At 43.6% G+C, this 19,521-nt stretch overlaps 1 protein-coding gene across 3 annotated transcripts in view; it reads left to right on the forward strand.

Annotated features, from left to right (window-relative positions):
• NTRK3 (neurotrophic receptor tyrosine kinase 3) overlaps positions 1-19,521 on the forward strand; it is a 408,224-nt gene that overhangs the window by 175,522 nt on the left and 213,181 nt on the right. For all 3 annotated transcript variants that reach the window (XM_082198419.1, XM_082198420.1, XM_082198421.1), the window contains exons 8-11: positions 2,311-2,607; positions 9,019-9,042; positions 9,971-10,038; positions 14,300-14,402. In XM_082198419.1, coding sequence (XP_082054545.1) covers positions 2,311-2,607; positions 9,019-9,042; positions 9,971-10,038; positions 14,300-14,402 — 492 coding nt within the window. The remainder of the gene's footprint in view (positions 1-2,310; positions 2,608-9,018; positions 9,043-9,970; positions 10,039-14,299; positions 14,403-19,521) is intronic.

Below are 19,521 nucleotides of genomic sequence, written 5' to 3' on the forward strand. Positions count from 1 at the left end.
TTCTCCGCCTTTGTAATGCTCACAGTCCTGCCCAATGGCTAAAAGGTGCATCGTGTTCCCCGCTGGGATGCACAGCCAAACTCCATTAGGATATATGGATGCTCGCCATGATGTACGTCAGCTTACAGCTGTATCGTACTCGCAACATAAGTATTATGACCTGAAATAATAGAGTATGGAGGATGTAGCAGGGGGCCTGTTCTCTGCAATGAAAGCCAGTGTGGTGTAGTGGTCAGAGTGCTGGATGAACAGCTGGGAGACCAGGGTTCAAATCTCCACTCAGCCATGAATCTCACTGGGTGACCTTGGGCCAGTCACAACTTCTGGGCTTAACCTACCACACAGGGTGGTTGTGGGAATTAAACGAGAAGGTGGAGAACCATGTACACTACTTTGAGCACCTTGGAGAAAAACGTAGGATGTAAATGTGATCTGTCAGTTGGTGGTGTAGGAAGTGGGGGTGTCACCACTGAGGGGGGGGTGACCACAGGGCCTGGCCTGCAGCCTCTCCTGGGGAGAGACGTGGTGGCTCAGCACGTGGGGTTCAGCAACGTGGGGCTTGCAGACTCCATGGTGTGCCCGAAACAGCAACGTGGGGCTTGCAGACTCCATGGAGGTTCCACGCGGCATGCTCTGCCCCGGCTTGCCCTACCCCGTGGGCTGCTTGCTCTGCCTCCAGGTGCAGGGCATTTGCACCGCCCTGGGTGCCCGAGCAGCTAGCTTTGCTGTCAGTCAAACATTTGTCACCACTCTGCACAGGGGCTATCCATAGAATGCTTTTAGAAGCAGCCATTTTCCCTCTCAGAATCTCACTTGTCCTTATCTAACATCTTTCCCCCTCGTATTCCATCTCCAAATGTGTGCAGTGACAAGTGTTGGGTACTCCAATGAACAAAGGGAGTGGAGATATTTGTGAACCTAAATGTTGCGCCAATACCTTGTTGTGTATTGGTTGTACAGGATACCCATAACCTGCATTAAAGTTCTGCTTCCATGGTGAGGCACGGATGTCCCTAGATTAGAACTGCTATAACCCATGACTGTTAGCCAGGCTGCCAGAGACTGGTGGGAGTTGGAGTCCAACAACCCATGGGAGGCCACAGGTGCCCTGCTGCTGATTTCCTGCATTCACAAGAATGCCTTTAAGTTGGAATAGGAAGTGGGGAACCCTGTCAACAAATCCTGCCCTACCAACCCTGCCTACCAGCTACACCAACCAATCCTGCCAACCTCCCCTGCCCAGCCAAGCTGGACTGTAGATTCTGCAGGACAGGGAACCTGCAATCCTCTAGGTGCTGTCATGCTGCAACACCTATCAGTTCTAGTTAACGTGACCAGGGGTCAATGGGGGTCTGGTCCAGGGATGGGGAACCTTTCTCAGGTCAATGAGCTACCTTCCAGAGGCCAAAAGTGGATGAAGCAATGAATGCGAATTTTATCTTTGGTACAGAAGGCTAGTTTTCTACAAATAGTCAAACATCCTCTTCATCCAGAGGAAGCATTACCAGACTCATTCTGGACAGATGAAGACAGGATAAGAAGCAGGGCTAGTGAGAGGGGTGGCCTGGGAAGAGTTCTGAAGGCCAGGCAGAGGTTCCCCACCCATTCTGGTCTAACAACATCTGGAAGGTCACTGCTTCCCCACTCCTGTCTTAAATAGGAGGCATCTTAGAATTGTAGAGATGGAAGGGACCACGAGGATCGTCAAGTCCAACTTGGATTTGATATTCCGCTTTATCACTACCATAAGGAGTCTCAAAGCAGTCACAGTCTCCTTTCCCTTCCTCCCCCACAACAAACACTCTGTGAGGTGAGTGGGGCTGAGAGACTTCAGAGAAGTATGACTAGCCCAAGGTCACCCAGCAGCTGCATGTGGAGGAGCAGAGAAGCAAACCCGGTTCACCAGATTACGAGTCTACTGCTCTTAACCACTACACCACACTGGCTCTTTCTATGGAATAAATGCAGGAATATTTTACCCAATGTGGGGCTCGAACCACTCATCCTGAGATTATGAGTCTCCTGCTCTACCAACTGAGCCATCCCAGAGCTTTCCTTGCAGGTTGTGAAAGTAGTGACTGCATTTTGCAGGTGGGGGCAGAGTTAAAGGACGGATGTCGCTCACCACACCAAAGAAAAAAGAGGAGAGAGAGTTTCCTTTCTATATTTTACCTTGCACCCTCAAAAACATTTTGCAAGTTAGATCCAGCTTCCCTCCTTCCATTTTTTCCAGAAAGCTGAGGCTGTTGAGACCGTGCTGTCCTTTGTCGGCTGCCATTTTCATGTTGCCCTTTGTCTTCCCTTGCTCAGATCCTCCCCGGGTGATCAGCTTATTGGAGCCCATCCGCCACATGGAGCACTGCATTGAGTTTTCGGTGCACGGGAACCCTCCACCCCAAATCCATTGGCTCTACAACGGCCAGATTCTCAGGGAGACAGAGTTTATCCACATGGAGTTCTTCCAGGAGGGGGAAGTGTCTGATGGCTGCTTGCTCTTCAACCACCCGACGCACTACAACAATGGCAACTACACCATCGTCGCCACCAACTACCTGGGAACGGCCAACCAGACAGTCAGAGGGCACTTCCTGGAGAAACCCTTTCCAAGTGAGAGACTGACAGCTTGCAATCTTGCAGCTCCTCTCCCCCATCCCTCTTCTTTTTTGTCCCTGAGGAGAAACTCACAGACTAGAAGAACCTCAGAGGGCTCCAAAACAGTGGCGTAGCATGGGGGGTGCAGGGGGGCCCGGCCGCACCGGGCGCAACATCTGGGGGTTAGGGGGCGCAAATCCATGGGTTAGGGGGCACAAATCCACGGGTTAGGGGGCACAAATTACTTGCCTTGCCCCGGGTGCTGACAACCCACGCTACGCCACTGCTCCAAAATTACCAACTCTTATGAGATCTGTGGCTGAACTGAGGCTGTGAAAAGCCTCCCCCCACCCTTAATCTAGGCCCAAGATTTGGGGGCCCAGATCAGCTCTGACCCAGGCTGACTGGGCAACACCTGAGCTGGCCTGAGTCTAGTCCAGAGTCATTCAAGAATCAGTTCCTTTTCACTGGGAACTCTGGGCCTTGAAGCTGTGAGAGGCTGAATAGGACTCTCCATACAGCTCTCACCATCCTTAACAAACTGCAACTCCCAGGATTCTTTTGGGGAAGCCTGGGTTGTGTAACACATACCCGCCAACATTTCTCTGGTGAAACTAGGGACAATCTATTCCCTTCTTCTTCTTCTTCTTCTTCTTCTTCTTCTTCTTCTTCTTCTTCTTCTTCTTCTTCTTCTTCTTCTCCCGCCCATCTTACTGGGTTGCCCTAGCCACTCTGGGCAGCTTCCAACATATATAAAAACATATTTTCAATGTTTTTTTCTGTTGAAAACAAAGTTGTCCTAAGGAAAAGTGGGACATTCCAGGATCAAATCAGAAACCGGGATGGCTTTTGTAAATGCGGGACTGTCCCCGGAAAATAGAGACACTTGGGAGGGTCTATTAATGTGGTGTCATAGTGCTTTAAATGTGTGAGGTGAATGTGGCCTGTATCTTTCCCTCTCGCTCTTGCCCCCTCTCCACAAGAGGACACAACAAGCAATTTTACATTCCTGCAATCTAGGAGAAAGAGCAACAGGGCCCTTGCAGTGCCTTCCAATTTTGGCTTAAGCAGGCCCCTGTAGAATTAGATTTCGCAGGCATAGGCATGCTTGCTGCCGTCTGGAATGCTGCTGTGAGAAAGAGGAGCGCCCTTTGCTGTCTTCCACAGCCCTGTCTCCCACAGCAAAATAGGACATTTTGCTATATTTAGAGAGTGCGATACCAATGGTATTCTAATTTATTATTTATACCTCGCTATACATGAAGCCCTCACTGCAGATGAGATATAGCCCATTAAAAGTGGAATCCTTCCCTTTGAGAACAAGCTATCTGTTGAGGTCCCAGCCGTCTTAGACTGGAGCAGAGAAATTATATTTGGGGCTTGGAGGCTGATAAGCTTTCTGGCAAAGGACTAGTTCACACAAGCAGCAAATGAGGTTCTAAGACCATTTATGGGCTCGCGCCACTGGCTAAGAGTAGGAAAGTTGAGACTATAGAAAACAACTCCTGGTTTGTGCAAAATTATCTCACCAGGGGACAAGCTATGCAAGAACTCTCTCCCCCCCCCCCAACATGTTAGTTCTATGTGTGCAGAGAGGCTTTTTAAAATATGTATATAATGGGGAAACTTTATCATTTATTTATTGAATTTCTACCCCGCTCTTCCTCCTGAAAAAGGAGCCCAGGGTGTCAGTGATGCAATCCTGTTTTCAGTTATGCAATTATCTATTTCAGGCATAGGGAACCTGAAGCAGGAAATAGGAACAAGTGTTCCTATTTGCCATGGACTGCTGTCCCAGTTTCTGATTTGATCCCAGAATGTCCCACTTTTCCTTAGGATGTCCCTATTTTCATCGGAGAAATGTTGGAGGGTATGGAATTATGTGACCCCCTGAGCCAAGGAGATAAGTACTGTATTTACACGAATCTAATGCACTATCGAATCTAATGCGGACCTCAATTTTCAAAACCTTGAAACCGAAAAAGTATTTGCTGGCGAATGTAAATGCGCTATCAAATCTAATGCACACGCTAATTTTTGTGATGTAATTTGGCCAAAAAAGGTGTGCATTACCATAGCTGTCAACGTTTCCCTTTTTAAAAGGGAAATTCCCTTATTCCGAATAGGGAAAGGTTGACAGCTATGTGCATTACATTTGAGTAAATACAACAACTATACAACCTTTAGAAGACATCTGAAGGCAGCCCTGTATAGGGAAGGTTTAAAATGTTTAATGTTTTATTCAGTGCTTTTTTTCTAAAAAAATAATAAAAATGTTTAGGGGTACTCTCATTTTGACTCAAGAAAATCACCATTTTATAGTTCGAATCGGGGGAAATAAATACAGTAAATGGACAAAAGTCCAAAGATCCACAAAATGTTTAGGGGTATGCGTACCCCTGCACCCCCCCAGAAAAAGCGCTAGTTTATTTATTTATTTATTTATTTATTTATTTATTTGTGTGTGTGTGTGTTTGTGTGTGTGTTTTATTATATATGTTGGAAGCCACCCAACATATAATAATAATAATAATAATAATAGTTGTTGTTGAATAGAATAATCCTAATTTCATCAGAGAAATGTTGGAGGGTATGCTGAAGTCCTCCAAATGTTGCTGGACTCCAACTCCCATCAGCCCCAAGCCGTGTCATCAATGGTTGAGGATTATGGGAGATGTTAGTCCAACAACATCCATAGAGCCACAGATTCCCCACCTGCCTTATCTGTAGTCTAATGTGGCTCAGTTCAGGAACACTTTCCCCAGCTCACTTGCTTCTCTCACCCCCACTCTGCCATATGAAATAGGCCTAAATTAATTTGCTCTGGGCTGTGTAGCACATATTGAAGTTCTAAGTTCCACCCACAGCTTCTCTGATTAAAGGGCTCTCAGATAGCAAGTGATGGGAAAGCCTTACTGCCAGTCACAGTATAACATACTGGGAAAAGAGGAAGGAACCATATGTACTGGGCCGAACCATTGGTCCATCCAGCTCAGTATTGTGTGCACTGAACCTTTTTGGTTCAGATCCTTAGCTGGCCAGATCCTTAGCTGGCTCCACCACCTTGGACCAGTGTTGACAAGAGGGTGAGACAACCGACATGCCAATAAACAAATGCCATGAATCAACAGGTAGGTTGTTCCACCTGCCTGTCCAAGTCCGTTGTCCAGAGCTTCACAGACACCTGACAGCCAGCTGCTTGTTGGGTGCTTAAAAACCCCAGCCCAAGAGGTTTTGCTGCTCCGGTAACACCATGCAGTTTCCATTGAAACCTCTGCCGGGGAGGGGGCAGAGGGAAAAAGCTCTGTTTAGCAGCGACTTCAATGCAAACTATTAGTGCTATTTAAATAAGGTGCCCACCCCACTGCCTATCAAGTGATGGGCAGGAAGAGCATGTCTTGCTCCCATGAAGGAACAGTGAGGAGCTTACTGTAAGATCCCAATTGTTCCTTTGTAGTCACATCAGAACCTGCCCTACACCTGATCTCACATATGAAATCAGGCATGGAACAGGTGGATGTGGTTTAGGTGAGGCTTGATGGGCCAAATTTGGCTGGTGTGTCAGTGATTCCCTACTCCTGGCCTACACTAATCAGCTGCAGTTCTCCAGGATTTCAGAGAGCAGGTCAGGCATAGGCAAACTCAGCCCTCCAGATGTTTTGGGACTACAACTCCCATCATCCCTGACCACTGGTCCTGTTAGCTAGGGATAATGGGAGTTGTAGTCCCAAAACATCTGGAGGGCAAGTTTGCCTCTGCCTGGAGTAGGTCTTTCCCAAGTAAACGCAATAATGTCAGGGGTTGACCCTGACATCAAAGCAGATGTTCTACCACTAGTCTGGGTTAGCAGTCAGACCTGGTGTAATTCAGTATTCAAGGTTCCAGGTAGGTCTTCTGCAATTAGGAATCAGTCACTGTTTTGTAGCCAGTGGATCCACATTTTAAAAAGTCTTTACGATCCCTCCCTCCTCGGGATTCATCCCACTTTGAAATGGAATTGCTATTAACCTACGGCATGTTCTGAGCACAATACGATTAGGGTTCCTCAAATCAAACCCTGTGTGTTCCACTCGTTGGTAGATGAAAAGAGATGCTTAATTTAGCTAGCATGTAGCGTCATACATTTTCTCAGGGGATTAGGCAGTATTTCACACACAGGTAAGCCTCTTGCAGATCAGAGCTTAAGGTGTCATCCTATTGTGCAATGAGGATAAGCTAATGCTAAATGGTGGCTTCAGATCCTCCTTCTATACTGGCAATTCGGCTATATTTAATAAAACTTATTGAGCAGCGTTGTGGATGACATACATTTCTGTTTCTTTAGTATGAACATGTTATACACATAGCAATAAGACTTAGCTCACTGGAAGGGTATCTGCTTTGCATACAGAAGATCCTTGATTTAATCCCCAGCATCACCAGAGACTCTTCCCTTGGTACCCTCACCCTTTCAATTTCTTTTCAGCAGTGGTCCCCTTGCTATGGAACGCTCTGCCAGCATCTTGATATCTTTCCGCCACTGACTTTCCCCCCAAGTTTTTAAACTCTTGATAGCCTCTTTTATTCTAGCTCATAGATTCTGCTCTTTTGAGCTCAGTTTTTGGTTTAATGGGTTATTTGTTTTGTGGTGTCCAAACTATTTTATCGTAAGCCCCTCTGATGAGGTGCCTGAAGGGCAAGTTACAACTCTGTATTCAACCCATTCCATTCGCAGCACAGGACCAGCGCTCTTCTCCACACACACACACCCCACTCCAGGCATGGGGAGTTGCTGACCTGGGTTCTAAAATCAAGTTGAGATTCTGCTCCCCGAAAAACACAAAATACACCCCAAACCAATAAACAAACAAACATGAAAACCATTCCCCGCAGACATACTTTTGTTGTGACCTACATTGAGGTCAAGAAGTGCTGATGTGGCGGATGGTGTCTCAGCATAACCAAATCCCTCTTTGTCAACAGAGCTTTCAGTTCACTGCGAGCTCCACTTGCAACCCTCCCTGGGGGTTGTACTGTCCTATTCTTTGCATTGCGTTCCAGATGCCACTTTTAACAGATAGCACTGCTAAATTATTCTGGGCATCCTCTGTCTTCAAAGCCTTGTCAAGTCCTCTTCGTATCAGGGTGTGTGTGTGTGGTTTTTGTGTGTGTGTGTGTAGTTTGCCTCACGAGTGGATAAATGAAAAGGTGATGTTCTTTCCTGTACCTGTGTAAGCTGAATGTCACCCGGAGGTGTTAGAAAGAGTATATATACCAAGGACTCTGACCAGCTGTTAGAGGAAATATTTATTTGAAGATGCTGATTCTCACAAGTCAAGGGCTTATGAAAGGGTGGTGTGTCTGGCTGGATCGTGTTAGCACCAAGCAACCATCACCATCATTTTATTATTTGCACCCCACCCATCTGACTGGGTTGCCCCAGCCACTCTGGGTGGCTTCCAACATCTATAAAAACATAATAAAACATTAAACATTTTTTAAAAACCTTCCCCGTACATGGCTGCCTTCAGATGTCTTCTATCAATAGGCCTCACAATGTAGAAAGCCTGTTCTAGGAGGTGGTCATGTTCTCCTGTAAGGATCTGCTGGAAGTCCTTGATGGTTTCCTTTAGAGGTACCACCTTGGCTCCATGGTCAGCGAAGACTTCAGCCACTTGGAAGGGTTGGGACAGAGTTGTCCAGCTCACCTGGAAGATGGGGAAGTGCCATAGCTCAGTGGAGCACAAAAGGTCTGAGGCTCAGTTCCTGCTGCTTTGAGCTCCTCAGATAAAAGGTGGGATATGAATGTAGATTGTGATCTGCGTCAACAGAAATACAGTGTGCAGATTAAGGGAAGTAATAGTACTGCTCCATTCTGCCTTGGTCAGACCACACCTGGACTATTGTGTCCAATTTGGGGCACCACATTTTCAGAAGGATATTGACAAGCTGGAATGTGTGCAAAAGAGGGGGACCAAGATGATAAAGGGTTTAGAAATCAGGCCTTATGAGGACCAGTTGAGGAAACTGGGTGTGTAGACTGAAAGGTGATGTGATAGCCATCTTCAGATATTTGAAGGGCTGCCACATGGAAGACAGAGCAAGCTTGTTTTCTCGTGCTCCAAACTACAACAGAGGAGATTCCCACTAAACATTAGGAAGAACTTTCTGATGGTAAGAGTTGTTCAACGGTGGAACGGACTACCTTAGAAAGTGGAATAACCTAAAAGGGGGCAGGGAGTTAGGTGGAATTAACCCATTGCAGTGTGTGCTTGATAACACAAACATGATCTGTATTCTCACCACTTCCCTTTCTCTGATGTTTTACGTGTGTTGTTCGGAAAATTAACATGATTTTTTAAAATGAATAATAATATGAATGGTATTGTCCTTTGATAGTGCCATTAACTGTGCCACTTCCTTCTTCTGTCTCTTTTCATTTTGCAGGCATTTCAGATGGCATTGTCACATGTAAGTCTCTTAAGTCTCTTCTCACTGATTGAACTAACAATTATTATTGTTACTGCTGCTACAGTTTATTCCATTTTTCATCACTTTCCACAAAGATGTCTCAAAATGACTTCTAAATCTATAAAAGACCGAACAACTTAGCAGTCAGTTAAAAACCAAATACATAGAAAAAGTGTAATACTATCAGAATTCCTAGAAGTGTTCATCCTTCATCCCACCATTAACATAGAAAAGATTAATCCTACATAACCACAGTAACACAAAAGCAACATGCAAAATAGGCCAGACACTATAGCAAACTAACAACCAAAAGCCTTAGGGATGTCTTAGCCCGGCTCCTAAAAACTAGCAATGATGGCATCAGGTTTGTTAACCTGGAGAGTGCAAACTGAATGCTTTCCCTCACATACATTGTGCTGGTGGGCACAATTCAGAGTACTGGTTGTGACCAAGCCTCATACGTCCAGGGCATCTGAAGGATCATATCTCCCAATATGATCTTTTCAGATCTTCTGGGGAGGCTTTTCTCTCGGTCCCACCACCACCACAGGCACATTTGGTGAGGACGTGAAACGGGTCCTTCTCGGTGGCTGCTCCCAGATTGTGGGAGACTAGGCTGCCCCCTGCTCTCCACTTTCCTTTCACTGGAAGGTGACTACATTCCTTCCCCCATACTGTAGGTCTTAGGCTGTTATGGTAGAGTCTTCTGAGGGTAACTGTTTTGGGTTGATTTTTTGTGGGCGTTTTTTGTATTTTTGCTTTTTGCTTTAAAATGGTTTTAAGTGTTTTGAAAATAACAATTTATGGTTTTCTGTTGTTGTTTTTAATGGGAAATATATATAGCCTTGTTTGTTGTGCTTGCAGTATTTTGTGAAATGCAAAACTAACTAAATAAACAAACATTTATTCTTTTCTCTTTTGGCTTCAGTTGAGTACAGTCCCAGTCCTACTCCTCTTATCACTGTGACACATAAGCCAGAGGAAGACACGTTTGGGGTAAGTTGTGTGGGTTGGATGGTAGGGAAAGTGGATTTGTGTTTGTTTGTTTGTTTATTCATCAAATTTATAGCCCACCCTTCCTCCCCAAGGAGCCCAGGACAGTAAAATAATTACACAATTTCAAAGCAAAGGCATTCTAAAGCAATCCAAATATAATAATAATTGCAATTAAAAAATAAAAACAGCTACAGTTTAAACATCCTAAAAACAGTTTCAGGTTGTTGTTGTTTTTTAAAATCTACCCATCCAACGAAAGGTACTCTTCAGTCACTAAATGCCTGAGTAGACAGGAAGACTTTAAAATTACTTGGGGAACCACCACTGAAAAGGCCATGTCACAGGTCATTGCCAACTGGGCAATTCCTGGTGGCCGCACCAGCATCAAAGCTGGCTGCTCATAAGGTGTGAAATGGTTGGCACTGAGGAAGGAGCTGTTTTAGGGAAGAAGGAGGAGGAGGAGGAGGAGGAGGAGGAGGAGGAGAAGGAGAAGAAAAAGAAATTGTTGTTGTTGCTGTTACAGAATAGGCCATCCCTATTTTCATTGGAGAAATGTTGGAGGGTATGTAGTCTACTCTGAGTAAAAATTAGTTGCCATTGTGTGTGTCATGTAGAAAGCTAAAGCTGACCCTTTATTTCTGTCATCCTAAAGGGGGGTGTGTGCTTGTGTGCGTGAGGGTCCATTTCTGCAGCAGAGCTTTCTAACACACACCTCAACACACATTGGAAAGTTGCTGGAAACCACAGGAGAGGCAAGTGCTCTTGTGCTCAGGTCCTTCTTGTGGATTTCCCACAGGACTCTGGATGGGCACTTTGAGAACAAGATGCTGGACAAGATGCCCTGATTCAGTAGGCTCTTCTTATGCCCTTACACACGAACATGACTTCCCATCTTGCTGACCGCAGCCAGAAAGAAATGCAGAAAACAACTAGGCAGATATGATAGAGCAAACACATAGAAACATACACACACAACAGCAACCACCACATGTATAAATAAAAGCATGACGGTAATCCAAGACTGGGTAAGGCACTAATCTGCAAGGAACAAAATCTCTCTTTATTTTATGTGATATGTAATTCATTTTTTAAAGGAAATGGTTGCCGGTTGCTGTTTTTTATATATAAACAAGCAAAGCAAGTTTCAAAAAGCAGAATGAATATTTTCCCTAATGCAGAAGGAAGAACCCCAGAGAGAATGCTGTCTGTGTACTGAAAAGCCAGGAATAAATATTCTGTCAATATGTGCAGAAGGGAGCGGCTGCCTCCTCTTGCCTCCAACAAAGCGTTCTGTTTTGAGCCAATCCTGCTGCTCTCTTCATCTCCGCCCCCCCCTCCTTTTCTCTGGCTTCATCTGAGGATCCCTCCTCCAGTGTTTTCATGGAGACGTGGTTGCTGTTTCTGCACTTGATGATATTTCATGTTGCTGTCTTTGAATATTGTTTCTGGGCCGTTCCCCATACTATGTGGCAGAAAACTGGGTCTCCCTCCAAGTAGATGTTTGACCGGAACTTGCATCCAAATCCTTGCTCCTTGTCATAAGAACATAAGGCTCACCTTAGTGCAGGTTCCAGCTCTCATAGTGGCTAACCAGACCCCTATGGGAAACCTGAAAACAGGACCAGAGTGCAACTGTGATCTTCCTCTCCACTTGTGATCCCAAGCAAATGGTGTTCAGAAGCAATGCTGAGCTAGATGGGTATATGATTTTTTTTGTAGTATGTTTTTATTTATTTATTTATCTTTATTTTTTACCAACAACCAAAACCCAACAGTTATACCCCCCCAGGAGGCTGATACATTGAGTTTACATAATCAACAATAACATATTCAAATCGGCCATATGTATACATCTATATACATTAACACTCTTCTCTCCACAAGGTTTACTTAACTTTTAACATTTTAATTGCCCCTAATTGTTCAAATCTACCCAAATAATTCAATATCTTCTCAAACCAATCCTCTTTCTCACTGACCTTAAACCCTTTCATTCTGTGTATCTTCACAGTTAGATATTCTAAAATTATAATATTATTCAATTTTTTCCTCCATTGGTTCACCCTTAGCCCTTCTGCATTTTTCCAATTACTCACTATAACCTGTCTGGCTGCAGTTACCATCAATTTTACCCATTTACATTCCTCTTTTGTTTTTAACTCGGTGCTACTCAGGCTAATAAGAACCATTAATTTAGATATTTCCTTCCTACCCACAATTTCCGATATTTCTATACCAATCTGTTTCCAAAATCCATTAACTAATGGACAGTCCCACCACATATGACTGTACGTTCCCATCTCTCCAGATTGGTATATGATTTAACTCCACATAAAACATTTTCTGATGTCCTAAACCTGCCATCTCCATGGGAGTCAGGCTGTTAGTACATCTACAGCAGTACTGTCTGTACTGACAGGTAATGGTTGTCCAAGATTTCAGACAGGGGTCTCTCCCATCTTTTCCTAGAGATGCTGGGAGTTGAACTTAGGACTTCCTGCTTGCAAAGCAGATGTTCTACCCCTGAGATATGACTCTATTTATCTCCTTTCTCTTTTCCCTCTTTGTTTTTTTAAATGATATTTATTAAAGTTTCAAAGAAAAGAATTACATGAATTAAAAAAAGAAGAAAAAGAAAGACAAAAATAAAAATAAAAGAAAAATACAAAATACAAAAAGATAAAAAACACTTTAAAAAATACATCAGTCTTTCCATACCTTACATTCATTTCCTTGTTTCCCTGACCTCCTCACGCCTCCCTTTTTTGTATTCCAATTCAGTTAGTTAATTCAGCAATTTCTTTCCCTCTTTGTTTTTATCTTAGTCCTTTAACATAATATATTATAACTTTGGATTCTCACCTGTTAACAATCCATTTTTACATACACCTTTATAACATTGCTGCTTAAACCACATAACTTCATTCTGACATCATTCTAACATTCATTAATTTTGCAATATTTCTGTAAATAGTCTTTAAATTTCTTCCAATCTTCTTCCACCGACTCTTCTCCCTGGTCTCGGATTCTGCCAGTCATTTTCGCCAATTCCATCACCTTCATCTGCCATTCTTCCAGAGTGGGTAGATCTTGTGTCTTCCAATACTTTGCAATAAGTATTCTTGCTGCTGTTGTGGCATACATAAAAAAGTTCTGTCCTTCATTGGCACCATTTGGCCAACCATGCCCAGGAGAAAGGCCTCTGGTTTCTTCAGAAAGGTATATTTAAACACCCTTTTCATTTCATTATAAATCATCTCCCAGAAAGCCTTAATCCTTGGGCACGTCCACCAAAGGTGAAAGAATGTACCTTCAGTTTCTTTACATTTCCAACATTTATTATCGGGCAAATGATAGATTTTTGCAAGCTTGACTGGTGTCATGTACCACCTGTATATCATTTTCATAATATTCTCTCTTAAGGCATTACATGCCGTGAATTTCATACCTGTGGTCCATAACTGTTCCCAGTCAGCCATCATTATGTTATGTCCAACATCTTGTGCCCATTTAATCATAGCAGATTTCACCGTTTCATCCTGTGTATTCCATTTCAACAGCAAGTTATACATCTTTGACAAAATCTTAGTTTTGGGTTCTAGCAGTTCTGTTTCTAATTTTGATTTTTCCACCTGGAAGCCAATTTTCTTGTCCAAATTGTATGCCTCCATTATCTGATAATAATGAAGCCAGTCTCCCACTTTGTTTTTTTAATTTCTCAAAACTCTGCAATTTCAGTCTATCTCCCTCTTGTTCCAAAATTTCCCAATATTTCAGCCATTTGACCTCCATATTGAGCTTTTTCTGAGCTTTTGCTTCCATCGGTGACAGCCACCTTGGGGTTTTGTTTTCCAGTAGGTCCTTATATCTTATCCAAACATTAAACAATGCTTTCCTGACAATATGGTTTTTAAATGCTTTATGTGCTTTGACCTTATCATACCACAAGTATGCATGCCATCCAAATACATTATTAAAACCCTCTAAATCCAAAATGTCTGTGTTTTCAAGAAGCAGCCATTCTTTCAACCAGCAAAAAGCTGCTGATTCATAATAGAGTTTAAGGTCTGGCAGGGCAAATCCACCTCTTTCCTCTTTTCCCTCTTTGTTCTCCTCTTCGTTTTCTGTAAATTCATTCATTGCTTTAAATAATGCACACATATGGGCACAATGTTAGATTGTAAATTTGAGTGCAAATTGCTTTAAGTGTTTCAATAATAATATTCAACATGGCCTCTAATGCCTAGGGTGTCCTTTACAGGTGTCCATAGCTGTTGGGCTTGCAGCCTTTGCCTGTGTCCTCCTGGTGGTCCTCTTTATTATGATCAACAAGTATGGTCGGCGATCAAAGTTCGGAATGAAAGGTACAGATCAATCTCTTCCTCCATCCACCAATGAGTTCTATTCTGGGAGACGTGTTGGGTGGGACAAGGTGGGGAGAATTATATTCATGCCAACTTTCTGACACTGGTTCTTGGTTTATAAGTATGTTCATGCTGGAAATGTGATTGCGTATTTGAAACAGGCATTTGTAACACTTAAATAGCACAAAATCGGGGATCTCTCATTTCATGGTGTTGTGATCCCTAGCAGAACCCCCAGAAAAAGATGAATGGCTTCTGCGCAGTGATGGTCACTGCTATTAATTAATTGGTTTGTAATGTAGTCTTTGGTGGACTTCAGATTTTAAGATTGCTTGGTAGTGAACAGTGTTTGTTCCACTGACAAAGTGAAACGTTGAGCGATTCTCTTCTTGAAGCCTAAAGCTATAGAGCAGGAAAGAGGGACTGATTGTAAATACGATGAAGAATGTCACTGGGTTCAAGGTTGAATCGTGGACTGGACTCCCAGGCTCTCTGTCCCTTCTCTAAGATTAGGGGCCGTACCTAATTTACACAAAACTGATTTCTTTTCCACTGGATCTTCTGATGCTTATTGAGGCTGCAGGCAGAGTTGGGTGAAGTTGCTGGACCATGGATAATCCTAAGTAGACATAGGAACAAAGGAAACCTGTCTTATCCCATGTTAGACCACTGGTCCATCTTGCTCAGTGCTATCATTCTACAATGACTGTCAGCAGCTCTCCAGGGTTTCAGGCAGGGAACATTTCCCAGCCCTACCTGGAAATGTTGGGGATTGAACCTGGGACCTTCTGCACACAGAGCAGATGCTCTACCACTGGGCTACAGCCCTTCCCCATTTGCTGTCATGAGGTCTGGAGCTCAACTGATGCTTTTTATCCTACTTAGACCAGACGGCCCTTTCTAGGCTCCGCCTTCTTCCTGGAAGAGTCTTAACGGGTTAGTCCTCTTGCCTGGAACTAAACCCACCACTAAGGAGGAGGAAGGATATGGAGGGAGAGGGAGTTGAAAGCCAGTGCCACCCCCCTGGACTGCTTGTAAGGAAGAAGGCAGGCAGGTGGGTGGGTGGTGGCTGAGAGCAGACTGAGGTTGATGAAGTCGTGACCCAAATGGATTAGCACCCACTGGGTTGAGAATTTTTTAATGGGAGGTGCAGGACAGGGAAAAACTCATTTATATTCCAAATTCACCCAGTTGGAGCTCTGTATCCACCACTCCACACACTGTAGCTATCACCACAAGTATCTATCAAGGACCAGGGTAATGGGTATTTTACATTTTTCCTTTCAAAATTTAGCTGTGATTCCTGTGCATTGTAGGGGGTTGCAGTAGATGACCATTGAGCTCCCATCCAACTCCATGCTTTGATTCTGTGATGGAAGATTCCTAGGCTGCCTTTTACAACAAGGGGGCTTACAGGAAAAACAAACATTAATGGCAGTAAAATACAATCATAATTTAAAGCATCAGCTGAGATGTTTGAAAAGCCACCACATGCATGTATTAATTTCAACTGGCTAATGAGAGCAAATTTTGAACAGACCGTTTAAAATGAGCAGCAAAATGAAGCATTAAAAAAGTTTGTCTTAATACCATGGTGTGATAAATATGGAGGCTGAATAAATTCTCTCTCTCTCTCTCTCTCTCTCTCTCTCTCACACACACACACACACACACCACTCACTTATTAAACCTAAACTGTGAATGACAACTGAAGCTGTCCACAAGTTGTGAGATTGGCCAGTGTCTTGCATGATCCTCATTGAATGTGTGTGCAGTATTCAGCTGGTGTTGGGTCTTTTAACAAGGAATAACCGTTCTTCCTTTGATAAGCTCTTGTACCAAGTTGTACTTTCCATTACTTCTCTCGTAAATCATAGCCATAAATGTCCCTCTGCAGAGTTAATTCTTTTTTTCTTTTTTAGAGCCTTTTTATCGGTCAGGTTGTTAAGCAGAATCCGCAGTACATGAATGTGCCTCAACCCTTGGAGAGCTCCTTTCCCCCTTCCCTGATTTATCAAGTCGGGAGCTCTGCGTAAGCACAAGGAATGACCGAAAGTTTCCTATTTATTTTGTGGGGGCATTTATCCATGCCACAGCATCTTTGGGACACTTAGCCACAGAAAGTAATTGGGAGGCATTTAAATTGGATACAGAGCCCACAAATTCCCAAATTGTTGTTGCATGCACAGTTGGTTTAATTGCGCACCATTCCCTGTTCATTAGTACTGAGTTAATGCCCATCTGAATCATTTGTTGGCTTAACAGCGCACATTTCAATTTGCCAAGCTGGGTCAGGCAAATAAAAAGGCTTCCTTCCTCAGCAGGCCAAGTGATGGCCACTGTGGAGCATTATACTTGGGGCAGGGTTTGAAAATGTTTGAAAACTTCAGCTGGTCCATTATCCTACACTCACCTAGAGAAGAGAAGACTGACTGAGAGGTGACATGATTATTGTTGTTTAGTCGTTTAGTCGTGTCCGACTCTTCGTGACCCCATGGACCAGAGCACGCCAGGCACTTCTGTCTTCCACTGCCTCCCGCAGTTTGGTCAAACTCATGCTGGTAGCTTCAAGAACACTGTTCTGCCATCTCATCCTCTGTCGTCCCCTTCTCCTTGTGCCCTCCATCTTTCCCAACATCAGGGTCTTTTCCAGGGAAGGTGACATGATAGCCATCTTCAAATATCTGAATGACTGACACATGGAATATCTTGGAATCTTAGAACTGTAGGGTTGGAAGAGACCATGAGGTTCCTCTAGTCCAGGAATGGTCAAACTTGGTCCTCCAGCTGTTTTTGCACTACAATTCCCATCTTCCCTGACCATTGTTTAGGGATTTCCCTGACCTGTTAACTATGGATGATGGGAGTTGTAGTCCCAAAACAGCTGGAGGACCAAGTTTGGCTATGCCTGCTCTAGTCCAACCTCCTGCAATGCAGGGTTATTTTTCTTTGCCCAGCGTGGGGCTTGAATCCATGACCCCGATATTAAGAGTCTCATACTCTACCAGCTGAGCTAAGATGGAGCCACCTTGTTTTCTGTTGCTTCAGAGGGTAGGACCCAAACCAGTGGATTCAAATTACAAGAAAGGAGATTCCAACTAGTCCTTTCTGAAAGTAAGAGCTGTTTGACAGTAGAACAGACTCCCTCAGAAGGTGGTAGACTCTCCTTCATTTGAGGTTTTTAAACAGCGATCAGGTGGCCACACGCCAGGGATTCTTTAGCTGTGATTCCTGCACTGGACTAGTAGACTGTAGTGAACACATATTCCTAATATTTAAATTGGGGGGTCTCCAATGTGGGGCCACATTTGGAAATCTAAGAAACTGTGATGTTCCATTTGCAAAACATATGCTCTACTATTGTCTTTTCCTTTTTTAAAAAAAGAAAAAAGCAGTTACTACTCCTGTTGCTTATCTCAGTAATCCCTGGATATTACAATAATTTATTCCTGCCACCTGAAGAATGAATGGAATGTCTGCTCAAATACACCACCTCTGAACTGAGTGGCTATTTGTGGGGCAGTGTGAGATTTCAACTCATCTTTAGCTTTAACCTACAAAGCCTAATTCTTGGATTGAGGTTTCTATGGAGCAGCCTTCCCCTATATGTTCCAGCCCTTTGTCTGAGGCCCTTCAGACATTTGGTTGGAAGTTAGCAGAGACAAAGCCTTCTCTGTATTGGCCCCTGGTTTGTGAAATCATTCCCCAAATGTGTTCTCCTGCTGCTGTGACCGCTCTGTCCATTAAAATTCACCCATTCTCCTGGGACTGATAATAAATGGCATTGATCTTCCGCTTAACTCTTGTGATCCATGTGCTTAGGTTTTAGGTTGTATCGTTTTATGGTGGTTAGTTAAAGTCTTTTTGTATTATTTTGAAATTTAGTTGTTAGCAACGTAGCTGCCCAGCGTACTGGAAAAGTAGGACATAAAGGGTTCAGATATATCTGTAAGTTCATGAATAGGTTAGGCCTGTGACTAATGCTAATTCTACTCAGATAAGACCCATTCAAAACAATGGATAGTACTCGCAACAATTAATTTCAGCGGGTCTACTTGAGTATAAATGGACATTGATACAACTTTAAATAATGACTTTTTAATTCATTTTTAAAGGTCGTCAATCAGTTTGATCTGAATGAAAACCCTCTCATTCCGAGGCCTTAGAAACCTTAAGCTTATGAGATGAAAGGAGGTGTGGGGAGGGGGAAACCATGGAAAAAGAGGAAGACTAATCAATGATTGCTTGCAACACATTCTGTGATGTTTTAGGAATTACATTATCATTGGCTCATTTGGTATTCGTTTCTAATAGCGCCGATCAGAGCAGCTATATGAATGTGGATGTCAAAAGTACTTGCAGAGCCGTTCTGGTGTAATTTAGGATCAGTTAATAGGCACTTAAAGCAAAGTGGCTGCCTATCTGATTATGACTAGGGGTCCTTAATGCTTCCCCCCATAAACATATGGTAACTGTCCTCTGAGCTGATAGTCCAACAATGCCAGCATTCTTAAAAAAAAAAGGAAGGAAAGAAAATAAGCGGACCAACTCTTGCAATGTCATCTTGGAGACATGCAGAAGAGGTCTGGTAGAGCCAAGCAGGAGCTATGGATATGTTACCACATCTGGGTTCGCAGTGGGTGTTCACCACCACTAAGTGGCTTGTGTTGGATTGTAGAATTGCAAGATCCTGATTCAGAATAAGCAGAAAGTCTGTCACTGTTAACCAGGCAATGATAGAAGACCTATACAGTGGTACCTCGGGTTACAGAGGCTTCAGGTTACTAACTCCACTAACCCAAAAATAGTACCTCGGGTTAAGAACTTTGCTTCAGGATGAGAACAGAAATTGTGCTCCGGTGGCAGGAGGCCCCATTAAAGTGGTGCTTCAGGTTAAGAACAGTTTCAGGTTATGAACGGACCTCCAGAATGAATTAAGTACTTAACCCGAGGTACCACTGTACTAGGTCCAGCCGTTCCAGAGACATCAGCTCATTGACCAATTTCAGGAGGCCATGCTGCAGACACACCTATTTCTTCCTGTTCTCTGAGGTATGCCAAATCCCAGATGGCTCACAAGACTGGGTTCGGGGAGGGGGTTTCTCACATATAGAGTGTC

This window comes from Podarcis vaucheri (genome assembly GCF_965113315.1).
Source record: "Podarcis vaucheri genome assembly, chromosome: 14".
NCBI classification, from domain to species: domain Eukaryota; kingdom Metazoa; phylum Chordata; class Lepidosauria; order Squamata; family Lacertidae; genus Podarcis; species Podarcis vaucheri.